Genomic DNA, 17,105 nt, shown 5'->3' on the forward strand with positions numbered 1-17,105 from the left:
AAGTGTACAGGGTAGTAACAATGGTGCCAACAGAATTGCCAGAGGGTTTAGTGGAAGCGAATGGTGGTAAATTATTTATATGGTTTTTGAGCTGACATGTCCTAATATTTGCAGTTGTGGAGGCATACTGCGGTAGAACCGATTTGTAAGGTGAGGATTGTGGTTTTAGAATACATTTCTGTACTTCCTGATATCTAGTTTAATCCGCTTTCTGCTGTGGTCCTGGTCGGTCTTCAGGGAATAATTGGTTACTTCCATGTGTGGGATTAAACCTTATGTAACATTTACTTAAAACTAATGGCAAAACAAATACTAGTTCTCTCAAAGGCACAAAAGCGGCCAGTATATTTTAAGATCATGGTACAGTATTTGTTTCAAATGTTTGTAAAGTGAATCAAAAAGTCAAGGAGGAGGGTGGGTTTAGGTAAGGTAGCCACGAATGCAGGGATGCAGCGCACAGCAAAGGAACAGGATTCCTGTCTGCACCATGATGTTACAATAAAGAATCTTTTTTATCATACCGCTGCTGTTCCGTGGAATCCTGTTCCTTTGCTGTGTGCTGCATCCCTGCATTCGTGGCTACCTTACCTTTACTCAACCTGCAGAAGCACGCATCTTGGAAGGCATTATGGGCATGGTCACGTGAGTTGGTACTTTATTGGTACTTTGAGGTATCTTTATCGGTGTTATTAGCTGTTTGTCAGACCAAGTCCACATTGGCAGTGAGGGGGTGGGGCTCATATATCTCCATTACCCACACTCACCAGGACATTTATTCAGGTCACAGACATATACGCTCACCCATATATACCTCACTACTCATTCATACACCTTTACCCAGCCTATTATCATTCTTCAATCAAGAAACCAATGCATTAATACATGTGCAACATCCTAGGTTCTTAGAGCACTATTACTGAACTTTGTTCTCCTACCTTGGAGGGTGGGTTTAGTTGGACCTAATTGTTATATTCCAAGTTTGCAAATACTGTAGGTTTGGTTAGTGAGACAGTTTTATCATCCAAACAGTGGGCTAGAGCAATGATTTTCAAACCTCTCCTTGTGACCCATGGCTACTCCAGGCTTCTGAGGCAACCAACATACATTCTATTCATATACCCAAAAAGTGCAGTCACCTGGATGCAAGTGCATTGGTTATTCCCCAAACGGATGTCTCCACAACTTGTTATAAACTAGTAATCTGTTCCATTAAGGATACCCGTCTTTTTGGTGGAGTTGGAAGCTTGCTGTAGGACGAGGTGTTTTTTACATCTTACAATTTATTGCCGCGTTTCAATATGTGATTGTACAGCTAGAAAACAAGCACTTCCACTCATCTGATGGCCTTTATTAAGTTTTGAACTTGATACAATAGGAGACAAACTTCTTGCGAAGTTATAGGAGTAATAAAGTGCATTAAAACAATTATTTTGGGGTGTGGTTGCCTGCTGATATGGGTCGTTCGAAGGCATTCAATTTCTTCGGTGGTGGTGTAATCTCTCATGGAGGGAAAGGTAGTGCTACAGCCAAATGGTGAGTAGCAGGGCATGGCTGAGCTCTCTCATGGTGGGAGAAGCAAAGCTAGAGCCTGTGCTTGGTGACAGAGTTTGGTACTGTCCTCTCATGCAGTGAGGGGGCGCTAATACCCAGTGTGGAGTTGTAGGACATTGTAGTGTCCTCTTAAAGTGGGAGAGGCCGTGCTACAGCTCATGGTTGGTGGCAGATTTGGGTGCTGTCTTCTCATGCTCATGGAGTTAGAGGCAGAACGAATACTCAGTGGTGAACAGAAGGGCATAGTGGTGTGGTGTCCACTCACGGAGTTTGGATTAGCCCACTGAGCAGGTGGCTGGTGTACAAGTTTGTCTGAACTCTACATATAAGTGGTGATGGCAAGGTCCTCTTACTTTATATAGAAGATTAGGAATAAAATGCTGTGTAAAAGGAAGTATGTAAGAGTGGCACACTATTGCTCGTAAAAAAATGTTAACAATGTTTTTCTCCTTGGTGCTCACCCACTGTTGACCCTGGCGTCTCAAGGCTGGATCCACGTAAGTATAAATAGATATTGGAGGTAGAGGAAGCACACAAGAGGCTTAGGTTGAGTTCAAAAAAATTTATATTGGATTAGTGCATCAGAGCAAGCATACAGTAACGTTTCTGGACAACCCTGTCCTTTATTCAGACCATACACCTGAAATGTTACTGTATGTATGCCTGCTCTGATGTACTAATCCAATAGAAGTTTTTTTTAACTCAACCTAAGCCTCCTGTGTGCTTCCTCTACCTCCAATTAGGAATAAAATGCTGTATTTTCACACAATTTAATTTTTTTGTGTGTGGGAGTGAAGGTTTCATCCCTCCTGAGGGATAAAACACGTCCTGCTCCGGAGGTCTAGATTCAATGCGTTTCGATGTGCATTAGCTTCGTTAGGAGTTCTGACTCCTGACCAAGCTGATGCGCAGCAGAACATTTTGAGTCCAGACCCCTGGAGCAGGACGTGTTTTATCCCTTAGAAGGACGGAACTGGGAGTTGGGACACGACCAGCACGCGAGACCGAGCAAGAGAAGATGCGCCATTACGAATGGAGGCAGTGAGACCGCAGCTTGTCTGCAGCGCGGGAGTTACTGCTCTGATGTTTTTTAAATGAGGAAAAGAATGTACCAAATGTGAGTGCAAACTCTACAGCTCTTACATTTTATAAAGTACTTGTGATATAATCTACACGATGGTGTGCTACAGTCTTATTTTTTGAGATAATCCACACTAAATGAACTACATGTACAAAGAAAGAAAGTAGCCACAGTTTGGATATGCGATAATTTACTTAACAACACTGAGTAGAAGTTTCTGAAGAGCCAGATCTCATCATATACACACACACACACACACACACACACACACACACACACACACACACACACACACACACACACACACACACACATTTATTAAACGTTATTGCACTATTTTTGTGTTTCATTTCCTCTTCGGTACCTTCTCATGCGCCTTTTGGCCCTGGAGGGAAAACATTTTAAAAGTCCCAAGCAGCTTTGAACTCCTTTACTATAATTAACTTCCATCACCTTTGCTGGGAAGCGGTCCCATGGATCCAACACACCCAAATCTTTTTTTCACATTAAATTTGAGCATCTCACTAGAGATACGCGGACAGGTCCAAGTCCCCTTCCCGGATTATCTCTGGCTTTTCAGACAAAATTCGATCTGCATATTAAAATCCAAATTTGGATTTCAGCAATTTTACACCCTCGCGGATTCTTTCAAATTCGCCCACGGTGCTTGGATTTGACGTAAATCCGGTCCACGCAACGTGTTTATATGGAATCCAACATCGTATTGGGTTCAGTTTGTCGGATTCGGACTCAGATTTTAGATTTTCAGTAATAGGAATGAAAAACAAATGTTGGATTTGCCTTTTTGAGACTAATCTGTGGAAATTCACGGTAGAAAGGAACAGGCAAATTTGCGGCGGATTCATTGTCGGGGGGGAAAAAAAATCCACCAAGCCCTACATGCCAACCTTCAACTTCAGAAAAAAAATCTGGAATAGTGTAGTTGCATTCCTTTCACTGTATTAATTGCCACACAAGTCAATGGTACAGTAGTTAACTCAGATACTGTACGTCTTATCGGAACCTAGTTAATTTCGGCACGAATAGATTCATGAAAAAGATGTGACTGTACCCTACTCCATAATAGTATCTGGGATAACAGTTGGAATTCAAATTAGATCGAATTAAAACCTACCCCAATCAAAACTGCAAATATTTCAATTGCACCAGTCCCCACGGTTGTGTATGGAATCTCGACCAGCGGAACTCCAGCATTCTCAAATATGGAATTAGTGTAGAACCAGATCTGAAAGAGCAATGATAGTAATGTTTGAAAATGTGAACTTATTCAGTTCAGCAATTTTTTTGTGCATTTGTTTATATATATATATATATATATATATATATATATATATATTGAATATATCACTGAAGCAGTGGGTCTCTGGAGCTGAACCCCGTTAATTTCAGCTCCAGGGACCACCTACTTCCGGAGATACTTACCTCCGATGTAGAGGTCGGAAGCCACTCCGGCTAAACAAGCTGGGCACAAACGTTTAAAACTCTCTCGTCACAGGGGCTAATAGGAAGTCGGAAAGTCGGCTTCCTATAGGCCTGCAGGGTGCGAGATCTTTAAACAGCGGCCATTATGTGAGCTGCAAGAAGAGCAGCTACCTGCTATAATATCTTTTTATTACGGTGTTTGCAGATACATATCATACATTTCATTGTAGCATATTGTATTTACATGTACATGGAACATCCTATAATTTCTTACATAGTTGATTTTTGTCACATACATTTGTCCTCTGGGCCATCTACTTAGACCGCTTCGGAGCTTATACTTTATTGTTTTGTATATCAAGGTAGTGCTCCGCGTTTGTTCTAGTTAGCTACCTGCTATATTAAAAAATATCATTGTCAGCTTTGATTGCCGCTTTAAACCATTACATATTTTGCTCTTGCTTGTTATACATGCAAAGATGGCTAGATATTGATACTCACTTGCAAAGCTGCTGGTGCCAAGGTCCTGTAAAGCAGCAATGGTGCTTTCCTTTTTATTTTTAGCATTTTAGGATTGAAGCAGGGAGCTTTGAAGTTCCCTAATCACGTGGGCCAATAGGAAGCCGTAACATCATCCCTTGTGGCTTCCTATTGGCCCATGAGACTGGGACAGGTGGAGATACTACATGCACCCACTTTGGAGGGAAGTATTTAAGGAAGTAGGGTGTCCCCAGGGCTGAAATTAATGGGGTTCAGCTCCAGAGACCCCATGCTTCCCACATAGGTGTGTGGAGGGGAGGGGGAACACATTTTTTAGGGGGAACAGTTAAGGCAGTGTTGCGCAAAACTCTGGTGCTGCGCCCCCCTGCCTGCTCTATCCCAGTTTTCACTTACCCCCTTACAGTACCTGTGTGTCAGCGTCAAATTACGCCGCAGGGTCATGTGATGTCACGTCACATGACCCCCACGGCGTCATTTGATGCCCCATTGCCATGGCGAAGCGTCGCCTATAGCCGGCTAAATCGCGTATGTGAATTAGAGGCACCTGCTTTAAAGGTACCTTTCTCAAGGTCAAAATTAAAATACAGCCTGATAGTTGTTATGCGTTGTCTTCCAGGTAAGGGGAGCGCTGTGGTTCTCGAAGTTATATGTGAAAAATAGGAAAAATAATATAATTGTGCAGATGGTATATAATAAGTGAAATCCAAAGTAATGTTTTTGTTAGTGTCAAATTGGTTCAGATATAACAGATGTATCAGAGATCCATCTCTCTCTGATGGGAGCCCTTTATTGGATGCCCTCTGGTGATGGAAGCCTTATACTTGATGATCTTGTAAGCTTGATGTGTGATGGAATCGTAAAGTACTCAGTGTACCTCCCAAGGGACATAGAGAAAGAAAGGAGAGAGCGCACAATAGTGTAGTATAATAAGGGTATATATTGCACATAAATAGCATATAAGTAATGCACTCACATTTTGTCATTAAAGACAATTCGTTGGAGAGAACTGCTGGTGACTCGTGTAGGACGCCGGTGTGTTCAGTCACTGGAAAGCTTCCGTATGCGTCACATCCGCCTACGTCACGTCCTGTGACGGCTATAGTCAGGGCGGAAGAAGCTGCCTAGTAATCCGGCCTCCGTGCCAGCACCTCCCTGCAGCACCTCCCTGTTTCCCCATTTCTCAGTATCCTCCAACAGCTGATTCTACGCGTTTCGCTGTTGCTTCGTCAGGAATCATCCTGACGAAGCAATATATCTGAACCAATTTGTGAGTTGCACTAACACAAAGATTACTTTGGATTCCACTTATTATATACCATCTGCACAATTATATTATTTTTCACATATAACTTCGAGAACCACAGCGCTCCCCTTACCTGGAAGACAACGCAAGACTACATTGGACCTGGACAGTCCTTTAAAGGGTGTAGATCTGCTGTATTCATTTCTATTTCACATATAATATTTCACTGATCACGTTTTGGTTTGGTGTAGGTTATTTATTCACTATATTTGTATATACAGTATATACTTATTTGGTTTTTGGGTTCACTGCTATTGGTTATTCTTCACCATTAATTCACTTCAGTCATTTCATAGTTAGCAGCGCCCGGTTCCATTTTTTTGTTTGATCGTTGTTATACCTTCTCCATAAGACTACATTCCAGTTTAAAACCTCTGCATAATTATGCATTGTTGGTTATTACAAATTATGCAATGAGCTGCACTTTCTATATTTCCACTCCATTCTTTCAAGTTTCCTTCAGGATGTCGTTCTGACAAGTGAGAGAAATCAGAATAGCAACAATAGCAAAAGGAACAGGAATTGAAGCCGAGACAGGAGGACAGACATTTTGTGTGTAGCAGATTTACAATAGACATTGTAAATAACGAGATGGAAGCTAAGAAAGTATTGTGCTTTAAAATTCTATTTGATGAAGAATGAAAACACCTTTATTAAAAAAAATACCAGTCTTACCTTTTTCTTAACGCAATATTTTACAGATTAAGGATTATAACACATTTTGCAGTTTGTACTGTATCAACTCTACAAAGATGCCATGAAGGACATGGAAAGACCCATTTCTTACATATGTAGCGCATTTTCCCCCACCCTATGGGAGATATGGCGGCTACTGTGTGTGTGGTGTGTTACCTGTGGCTCACAGGAGGCCTGAACCTCCGTTGCTGGGAACCTGGGGTGGACAGCGCCTCCACCTGCGCGGAATCCTACTATGTTGAATAACCCCGTCACAGGGCCCAATGTAATAATGCACACACTGATATAGACAACAGTTTACTGCATGCATATGAAAAAGGGTATAACAATATAGCAATAAACACCCACACCAAATAGGACACGCACGGCTGAAACCCCACAGTGCCCTCCAACACCGTGTCCACCCCCTTATGGGATATACCCCAAAGTACTGAGGTGTCCCATGGCACCCAACCATCCTGGTGTCCACAAGAGTCAACCCACCCAATGTGTGCGACAGCGCTGCCCACAACCTGTGTTAAAGTTGGTACACTTGTAGGTGAAGATGTGATACCTGCTGGGTACTCCAGCACCTGGTAGTGCCAACTGAAGATGAGGGGATGCCGCCCAGTTCCATGCTGTCAGCGATGAGTCCGCCTCCACGTGGGGTGGTGTCCAGATGGAGGGTCCCACCATGAAGAGAGTCTTTTATCTGTGGGTTATCTGGTTCCAGACCACCGAATTGCCAGTTTGCCGCCGCATCTTGGCTTTGTCCTCACACTTGGCACTACAGGGTCAGTGTCCCTATCTAATTGGCCTGTCCCTGAAGCAACCACAAGTTTAGGGGAGTCGGGGACTAGCTGGGGCCTAAGGGGGGGGGGTCTTTGGCCTAGTGCAGGGATCACAGACTCCCTGCACACACACCAACCCTCTCTTTGTCCTAGCACCAACTGACTAACGTGGTCCAAGCTCGCTAATTGTATATATCTACGGGAGAATACTGTAGCCCTATTGGCTGCTTTACGCTGCCTGACTAACAACCCTTGGGGCTGCTGGGGGTTGTAGTTCCCCTTTCTGCTGCGCCAAGCAATGGCCACCGCAACTCTTCCTGCAATGCGCATGCGCAACCATTGTCCTGCGCATGTGCGAGAACCAACATGGCGGCTGCCGTCTGCCTCCCTGTATGCCCTGGAGCTCCGTCTACAGCTTGCAGCTCCCCCGCAACACTATCGACACCAGCGCACCTGCAGCCGTAGCCTCCCTGATCAGCCGTCAGCTCCAACGCAGGTATGTGGAGTCCAGGGGGAACCTGGCTACCTCCTCCTCCTGGTGGAAACCCCAACGTCCCGCTTGGGAACATTGTCCACGTAACGACACAGATTATATTATAAAAATGCATTGTAATATGTACAACTTATCACATGACATAGCTCTACATCAGGTTATACATTTCTATGAACATCACAATGACAGACTTGATTTTATTGCGAGACCACTGCTGAGGTTCATAATGGGGTGCACCAAATGAATCAGAGGTTACCCGGTTGGGAGGGTACCTAACACGTTGGCTTCGGCAAAGCCCTTCTTCAACTCTCTCTGGGGAGTAATGACCGTACTCTTGAGGCTCAGTCTCTCTCATTGGGAGTACTACATACTCTGTAATGTCTCTGTGAGGTATAAAGCAAGGACTTCTGGGGTCCAGAGGAGGGCTCATTGGAGCCACCATAGTAGGTGTCTGAGGACTGGGCCCATTACCTGTAGCTCCTTCGGGAGGTGCCCCTTGACTTTGGTCTATGTAACTAGAGGGTCCTTCCAAAGGATCCTCGTTGTCTCAGTTACTGTCTCTTTGGGACGTTCTGGCTCACCGGCCAATGGTTTATTTATTTATTTATAAAATGTTTTACCAGGAAGTAATACATTGAGAGTTACCTCTCGTTGTCAAGTTTGTCCTGGACATAGTTAATGACAAATAATACATGGTTACAAATACAGTTACATCAATGAACAGGGTATACATTATATACAATACATTGCATGCACAGCTAGAGGAGATATATATTATAGGCATATGTAACAGTTACAGACCAGATTAAAATGTGAGACAGCCTTAGTTTTGAAAGAACTTAAACTGGTGGAGGATGTGAGAGTCTCCGGTAGGTTGTTCCAGTTTTGGGGTGCACGGTAAGAGAAGGAGGAGCGGCCTGATACTTTGCTGAGCCTTGGGACCATGAACAGTCTTTTGGAGTCAGATCTCAGATGATAAGTGCTGCATGTGATAGGGGTGAGGAGCTTGTTCAGATAGATGGTTAGCTTGCCCATAAAGTATTTGAAGGCAAGACAGGAAAGGTGAACTTTGCGCCTAGACTCAAGTGATGACCAATCTAGTACTTTGAGCATTTCGCAGTGATGTGTGTTGTAGTTGCATTGGAGAATGAAACGACAAATTGAATTGTAGAGGGTGTCAAGTTTGCTAAAGTGGGTTTGGGGTGCTGAGCCATACTGTATACTATGTCTCCATAGTCGCTAATTGGCATTAGCATCTGCTGTGCGATACGCTTTCTGACCAGCAGGCTTAGAGAGGATTTGTTCCTGTAAAGTACACCTACTTTGGCATAGGTTTTGGCAATATGCATTCTGAATGTTAAGTGGGAGTCAAACCATATGCCCAGGTATTTAAAACTAGTTACAGGAGTTAGGGTGGTGTTAGCATTGGTTCTGATCTGGAGCTCAGTCACTGGAAGCTTTAAAAATTTAGTCTTGGTCCCAAATACCATTGTTACAGTCTTGTCAGTGTTTAAAAACAGTTTGTTTTGTGAAATCCAGTTTTCGAGTCTCAAAAAGTCAGACTGAAGTATGTGTTCAAGGTCATCTATGGCTGTGCGCATATAGGATTGTGTCATCTGCATACATGTGTATTGAAGCTTCCTTGCAAGCTGTGGGAAGATCATTGATGAACACCGAGAAGAGTAGGGGCCCCAGAACAGAGGCTTGCGGGACGCCACAGGTGATATCAAAGGGGTTGGAGTTAGAGCCTGAGATAGACACATGTTGGGATCTACCTGATAGGTAGGACTGAAACCAGTTTAAAGCATGTTGCCCTATTCCAGAGCTCTGGAGTTTGTTAAGCAGGATAGCATGATCAACAGTATCAAAAGCCTTTGCAAAATCTAGGAATATTGCACCAGTGAGTTGACCCCGTTCCATTCCACACTGGATTTCATTGCAAACTTTTAGCAGGGTTGTTATGGTAGAGTGTTTGGGGTGAAAGCCAGATTGGAATTGGCTAGGGAAATTGGTCTTGGTATAGTAATCGCTTAAATGGGAGTGGACACATTTTTCCATGATTTTGGATAGGATTGGGAGAAGGGAGATTGGCCTGTAGTTTGAGACAGTGTTTTTGTCCCCCCTTTTGAAGATTGGGACAACTCTGGCAGTTTTCCAGGTCTTAGGGATATGGCCTACAGACAGGATAGAGTTGACTACGGAAGCAATTGGTTTGGCAATTGCTGGGGCACCAACTCTTAGGAACCTAGATTGTAGTCAGTCAGGTCCACATTGGCTGCTTAGTTTTAATTTGAGGAGCGCTTGTGTAATCTCCTCTTCGGATACTGGGCCAAATTGAAAATTGTTGGCAGTGTTGGGTGGGGTTGGGGCTATATGGGTACTCCCAGGATGAGATTCAGGTTTGTGGTTTGGGTTGCGTTTCACTAATAAGTTAGTAGCACACCCCACAAAGAACTCATTGAATGCATTTGCAATGTCAGTGCGGTTTGTCAGAGTAATATCCCCCTTAGTGATATTACTTGGCTGTTGATGGTTAGAAGGCTGGAATATATTGTTGATAACCTTCCAGAAGTTAGCTGGGTTTGATGTATTCTGGTGAAGATTGTCAGAGTAATATTGTGCTTTTGTGCATCTTGTTTGCCTTGTGCACATGTTCCGCAGGCATCTGTATTGATTGAGATCCTTGGTAGTGCCAGTTATTTTGTAGCTTTTCCACAAGGCATCCCTGAACTGGTAGAGTGTTATAAGGTCAGGTGTAGAACATATACAGACCAGCGCCCAAAAAGAATACAACGTCCCTAATAGAGTCCAAACAGATGGAAGGGAAGATAATCCAAATGCTCCAATCACTGTAAAATCTCCAATCCGGGGGTCCGTGACATAGGGACAGAAACAAAGAAAAATAATAGTGTAATACATAATGTTAAAATGGGACAAACAACATAAAACACTTAACAGAAGACAAACATAAAACAATCAAGCTGAAAGAAAAATAACTATTTAATAAAACAAACGGAGCCTGTTGCAGCGGGTCATGAAGGGGTTAAAACCCCAAACCCTACTTACAGCAGGACTGGAATAACAAGCATGTGTAACCAAGTGGGGCAGATGCCTGCAGCAGTGGGGGTCCTCAGGGGCTCCCTGTGTAGTATCTTTCCTTCTAGCTTCAAAACACTCTCCAAGATGGACACCGAGTAAGGGAACTCCACACTCTCCTGCTTGCCAGCACTGCAGCTTCAATGATGCTGCTTCCTGCTTCACTTGACTGGCACTTCTCACAACCAGTGTAACTCCAAGGCACCGTGACCTTTGACCCTACGCGTTTCGTGACTGACGTCACTTCCTCAGGTGTAACCCCTGGAAGGTGGGCACCCCGTACCCTTATTCTGCATAGTGGAGCATGGGTATCACAGAGTTTTAAGAACTTGGACTGGAAATAGTCGAGCGCAGAGTCAGGGTCGGGAATTCAATCGATTCTGTGCCAGGGGCAGTTGGTAAGGTCATCCAGAAACTGTTGTGGGTTAAAGTTTCTAAATGTTCTAGTGAGGAGGACTTTAGGGCTTGAATGGGGCAGTTTAATTTTCCTTACACAGTACTGTACACTATTGCATGATCACTGAAAATGTCAGGAAGGATGCCAGAGGATTGGATTCTGCTGGGATTTGAGGAGAGAATCCAGTCTAGCAAGGAATGGTTGTGCGATTTCAAGTTTGTCCGTGTGGGTTGGGAAATGAGTTGCGATAGGTTAAGCGATTTGATTTGTATCTGGATTTTGTGGTTTTTAGGGTCAAGCCATTTGAAGTTGAAATCTCCAAGAACTAGCATCTCACTCTTCTCATATAGAGAGGAAATGGAGCCACGAAACTGGGTGATATCAGTGAGGGACTGTAGAGGGGCTTTCAGGGGGCGGTAGATGCCAGCAACCAAGATAGGCTTAGAAAAGGGGAGGCAGATTTTGCCAACAAAGATTTCAAAAGAGGGTGGGCTTGTGGGGCAACTTAGCAGTGTAAATTGTAAGGTGTCTGCAATAAAAAAAATAACACCCCTCCTCCTCTCTTTGACCTATCTCTCCTAGAAATGGAGTATCCCTGAATGGCAATATGTGCATCAGGGGTTTTAGGGGTTAGCTGTGTTTCTGTAAGAACGATGGCTTTGGGTTTATGCATAAGGCACCATGCTCTTAGTTCATCCAGTTTGGGCAGCAGGCTCCGGATATTTATATGGGCGACCGATAGCCCTTTTTGAAATTTGAAGGGGATATTCTCTGAGGTATGGGACAGAGTTGAAATGGGAGGGCCTGGATTAGGTTTAATATCACCTGCTAAAGAGAGTAATAGTATGAGAAGAAATTTGAGTAGTTGTTTGCAAGTTGTAACTTTATGATGTTTGCCATTTGAGTGTGCGGTGGTTGGTGTGCTGGTTTTCAGAGTTCTCCACCAACATTCAGTAGAATGGTGTAGCCTCTGTCTCATCATCCCCCACTTGTGGGATAGGCAGAAGATGATTGCGGTTCCAAACCTTTACCCTGCCATATGCGTCTTTTATGTGGTAGACCAAGAGGCCCAGCATCTGGGATTCGACCTCGAATACCCCGTCGCGCCAACGGTTGGCCAAATTGTGTTTGCAGGTGATTCTGAAGTTACGGGGGAGTACGGTGTCCCCAGGACTAATTTCCCCGATGGCAGACCTTATGGTCGTAGCGCATTTTGTTATTGGCATTCAGATGAGCGGAAGCTTTCTCTGCTAGCTGGTAGGCTTGTTGCAGGCTTTCTTGAAGCCGCTGCACGTATCTGAAGTGCATCCTGTTGGGTAACCCGTCGGTAGATACCCTCAGATGTATATCTACAGGAAACCGTGCTTCTTGCCTGAACATTAGCAAGGTCGCAAGGTAACTGCCGCTTCTTCCCTTTTCCACATTTCCCAGGAAAATCGCTCTGTGGCTAGATACGCTCTGGAGTTCCGCACTATCATTGCAGACCAGATGGAATAGGTCTCTATGAGATTTTAAAAGACGAGCACGCCACACATGAATGCCCTACTAATCTTGAAGAACTCATCGCCATATTTATCCACATTGATCAACGAGTACAGGAGAGGAGGTCCGAAAGAACCAGTCAGTCTTCGGCAACTCACTCCGAGATGCCCTTCTTTCCATGCTGGTACAACCGATCCTCTTCCGCCAGATATTCCTGAGCCCATGCAACTTGGGGCCAAAAAGTTGTCGTCCAGTGAGAAACAGCACAGACGCAACGCCGGTCTCTGCCTCTACTGTGGCAATCCTGGACATCAGGTACTCTATTGCCCCCACAAGTCGGGAAACGCCAACTCCCAAATTAGGTCCAGGGGAATCACATTAGGAACACTTTCTACCTCCCCTTTCAAAGAGAGTCCATTGCCAACCAGGATCCTTATACCTATTACGCTGACCGGCGAGAACTTCCACACAACCGCTTTAGCCTTTGTGGATTCTGGGTCAGGAGACAATTTCATTGACCAGGGCTTCGCTGCGAGGAATAACATTCCCCTCGTCGCAAGAAAGTTGGAAACAATTGATGGTCGACCAATGCAACCTGCATTTATCTCTTTACAGACCAATCTCTTTCGTTTATGTACAGGTGAAGATCACATGGAAGAGATCCAGCTGGATGCCATCCATACTCAATCGGTCGACGTGATTCTTGGTCTCCCATGGCTCCAACTTCACAACCCATCTATTGATTGGACTGACAAGGAACCTGTTCGGTGCAGCGCTTCATGTTCTAAGAATTGCACAGTTCCCGTCAAAAGTATATTCAGGGTTGCTGCTCCTAAAGAAGAGAAGAGAAGGTAACTTTTCCCGAGGAGTACACTGACTTTCATGATGTTTTTGATAAAGCAAGATTGGAGCTTCTGCCACCTAATCAGCCTTCGATTGTCCACCAGGGTCCACAGGGCCATCTGCAGTCGTCGAAGGAATTCCGACACTTCCTCCCCTTCTGTCTGGGTAAGGGCATGGAACCAGGCCATCAGAGAGATGGCGTCATCTGGGACACCATAGGCTTTTGGCCAGAGCCAGAAGTATGGTTTGAGCGTCCACCTCCGGGTAACACTCGCAATAGAACCGTACCATGTTGGTGGCAGGGGGCCGCAGGACTCCACAAGTCGCTGTTTCTTTACAGTGTCTGTGCATGTCCATTCTAGCACTACCTGCACTGCCAAGTCGTGCCATTCCTCAAATGCTTATTTTCCGAGGGGCGTAGGTCGGACCCCAGAGAAAACCTTCAGCTTACGATAGTGGTTGCTTTGTGTAGACTGCGCAAATTTGTCGGCTAACCACTGTATGACATCCTCGAAATCCATGCTTCCGGTGCACAGTCTGCACTTGCACAGGACTACTCTCATACCTTCCAGGGGTAGGTGATGGCTGTGAAGTCTCCAATCTGTGCTGCACCTCTGCTGCGGGACCTGGACTGAGGGCTACCTGAGAAGTGGGAAACTCTGGGAGGATTGAGGAACGTGACTGGAGTGGTACTTTTCCATGGGGTGTATGAGATGTGGGAGAACTCCGCTTGATAAGGTGCACTAGCTGAGGGCCCTGGGGTACACGTCACTGGTAGAGGAGGTAAGTCAAATTATACCACTGGACAACCCTTGGGCGGGGCTTCAGGTGGATATATTGCCAGGGAACACTTTCACATACTTCATGGCCCACGGCCGTGAGTACTATACTCCACTGGTGCATAGGGTCATACTTGCATTGCAGCCTTTGAGCCTGGGCTAAGCCGGGGAGATGGTTGAGATGCTTACAGATCTCGCATGGGGGCATATTGATGGGAATGTCTCCAGAGCGACCACATGGTGAGGGCTCTTGTGAAGCCCCAAGGCCCAGTCAGGGACCACCTGTTTTGAGGGCACAAACATGGTTTTTGGCTCTGCTTAATTTAGCTGCTGCTTCGGGTACCCCAGGTCTGAGATCCCAGCAGCGCCTCCAATGTAATGCACTTTCCCCCACCCTATGGGAGATATGGTGGCTACTGTGTGTGGTGCATTACCTGTGGCTCACACGGGGCCTGAACCTCTGCTACTGGGAACCTGGGGTGTACCTGATCCATCGTTATAAAGTGGTAATTGGGGTCCACAGAATGAGACCGCGTTATACCCGGGATCGAGTACATTTCACTGCACGAGGACTTACCAGCATCTGCATTTCTCTCCTCTCTGTCTCTCCTCTCCCTGCTGTAGACTTTCGAGCGCAGAGGACGGTCACATGACACACACACTCACAATAACCTCACTTAAGGGCTCATGAAGTAAAGTCTGAAAGAAATGATCTAAAATCGCTATTTTTTTGCCGTGTTGCTATCACGGTATGCAGAAAGGTCAGAATAACAGTGAAAGCAACATTTCCAAACATTGCGAGTTGCCGGCGGCAATAGGACCTGCCTTCCGATAAGGGCTCACCCGGCGATTTCTATCTTCTGCAGAGAGAGATCCACCTCTCTGCGAAAGATCTCAAAGAAAATAAAAATATTTTTACATTTAAATGTTATTACTGTGTATTGTAGCAGGGGTCTCTGAGCTGAACCGCATTGGTTTCAGGTCCGGGGATCCCCTGCTTCCCGAAATACAGGCCCCATTATGGGTGCCGGTATCTCCTATGCATTGAAATGTCCTATCACGTGACCGGGACATTTACATGGCGGAGATACCTTCAATGGGGTCCAAGACAATGAGACAACATCGCTTGGGATCTACTGTGTGTGTCCGTGTGTGTGTCTGTGTCTGTGTGTGTGTGTGTCTATGTCCGTGTGTGTCCCCGTGTCCCTGTGTCTGTGTCCCCGTGTCCGTGTGTGTCCCCGTGTCCGTGTGTGTCCCCGTGTCCGTGTGTGTCCCCGTGTCCGTGTGTGTCCGTGTGTCCCTCCATGTTCGTGTGTGTCCCCGTGTTCGTGTGTGTCCCCGTGTCCGTGTGTGTCCCCGTGTCCGTGTGTGTCCCCGTGTCCGTGTGTGTCCCCGTGTCCGTGTGTGTCCCCGTGTCCGTGTGTGTGTCCATCCATGTCCATGAAGGTGTCCGTGTGTGTGTCCGTGTCCGTCCGTGTGAGTCCGTCCATGAATGTGTGTCCATGTGTGTCCGTGTCCATCCGTGTGTGTCCGTCCATGAACGTGTGTCCGTCCGTGTTTGTCCGTGTCCTTTCTTGTTCTTGTGTGTCCATGTCCGTGTGTGTCTGTGTGGCCGTGGCCGTGTGTGTCCATGTCCATCTGTGTTTGTCCATCTGTGTGTCTGTCTGTGTCCGTGTCCGTGTGTGTGTGTGTGTGTCAGTGTGTGTGTGTCAGTGTGTGTGTGTGTGTCAGTGTGTGTGTGTCAGTCAGTGTGTGTGTCAGTGTGTGTGTGTGTGTCAGTGTGTGTGTGTCAGTCAGTGTGTGTGTCAGTGTGTGTGTGTCAGTCAGTGTGTGTGTGTCAGTGTGTGTGTGTGTCAGTGTGTGTGTGTCAGTCAGTGTGTGTGTCAGTGTGTGTGTGTGTGTGTCAGTGTGTGTGTGTCAGTGTGTGTGTGTGTGTGTGTCAGTGTGTGTGTGTGTGTGTGTCAGTGTGTGTGTGTGTGTGTGTGTGTGTGTGTGTGTGTGTGTCAGTGTGTGTGTGTGTGTGTGTCAGTGTGTGTGTGTCAGTGTGTGTGTCAGTATGTGTGTGTCAGTGTGTGTGTCAGTGTGTGTGTGTGTGTCAGTGTTTGTGTGTGTGTGTGTGTGTGTGTGTCAGTGTGTGTGTGTGTGTGTATGTCCGTGTGTGCGTGTCCGTGTGTGTGTGTCCATGTGTGCGTGTCCGCGTGTGTGCGTATCAGTCAGTGTCCATGTGTCCATCCATGTGTCCGTCCGTGTGTCCGTCCGTGTGTCCGTTAGCAATAAAGCATTGAATGTTTAAAAAAAAATGTTTTTAAAACCGGGAGCCACGTTTAGACCGCCTTATAAGCGGATATGCTTTGTAGCGGATCGCGCTATAACGGGGTTCAGCAGTAATACACACTCTGATATAGATAACAGTTTACTGCATGCATATGAAAAAGGGAACAACAATATAGCAATTAACACCCACACGCACAGCTGAAACCCCACAGTGCCCTCCAACACGTGTCCACCCCCTGATGGGATATACTCCAAAGTACTGAGGTGCCCCAGGGCACCCAACCACCCTGGTATCCACAAGAGTCAACCCACCCAATGTGTGTGTCAACACTGCCAACAACCTGTGTTAAAAGTGGTGCACTTGTAAGTGAAGGTGTGATACCTTTCGGGTACTGC

At 45.7% G+C, this 17,105-nt stretch overlaps 1 protein-coding gene across 2 annotated transcripts in view; it reads right to left on the minus strand.

Moving 5' to 3' along the window:
* The window catches only part of LOC142501883 (solute carrier family 2, facilitated glucose transporter member 9-like), a 57,061-nt gene that overhangs the window by 12,153 nt on the left and 27,803 nt on the right, over positions 1-17,105 (minus strand). For both annotated transcript variants that reach the window (XM_075612436.1, XM_075612437.1), the window contains one exon: positions 3,768-3,878. In XM_075612436.1, coding sequence (XP_075468551.1) covers positions 3,768-3,878 — 111 coding nt within the window. The remainder of the gene's footprint in view (positions 1-3,767; positions 3,879-17,105) is intronic.

Source organism: Ascaphus truei, chromosome 8 (assembly GCF_040206685.1).
Source record: "Ascaphus truei isolate aAscTru1 chromosome 8, aAscTru1.hap1, whole genome shotgun sequence".
NCBI classification, from domain to species: Eukaryota; Metazoa; Chordata; class Amphibia; order Anura; family Ascaphidae; genus Ascaphus; species Ascaphus truei.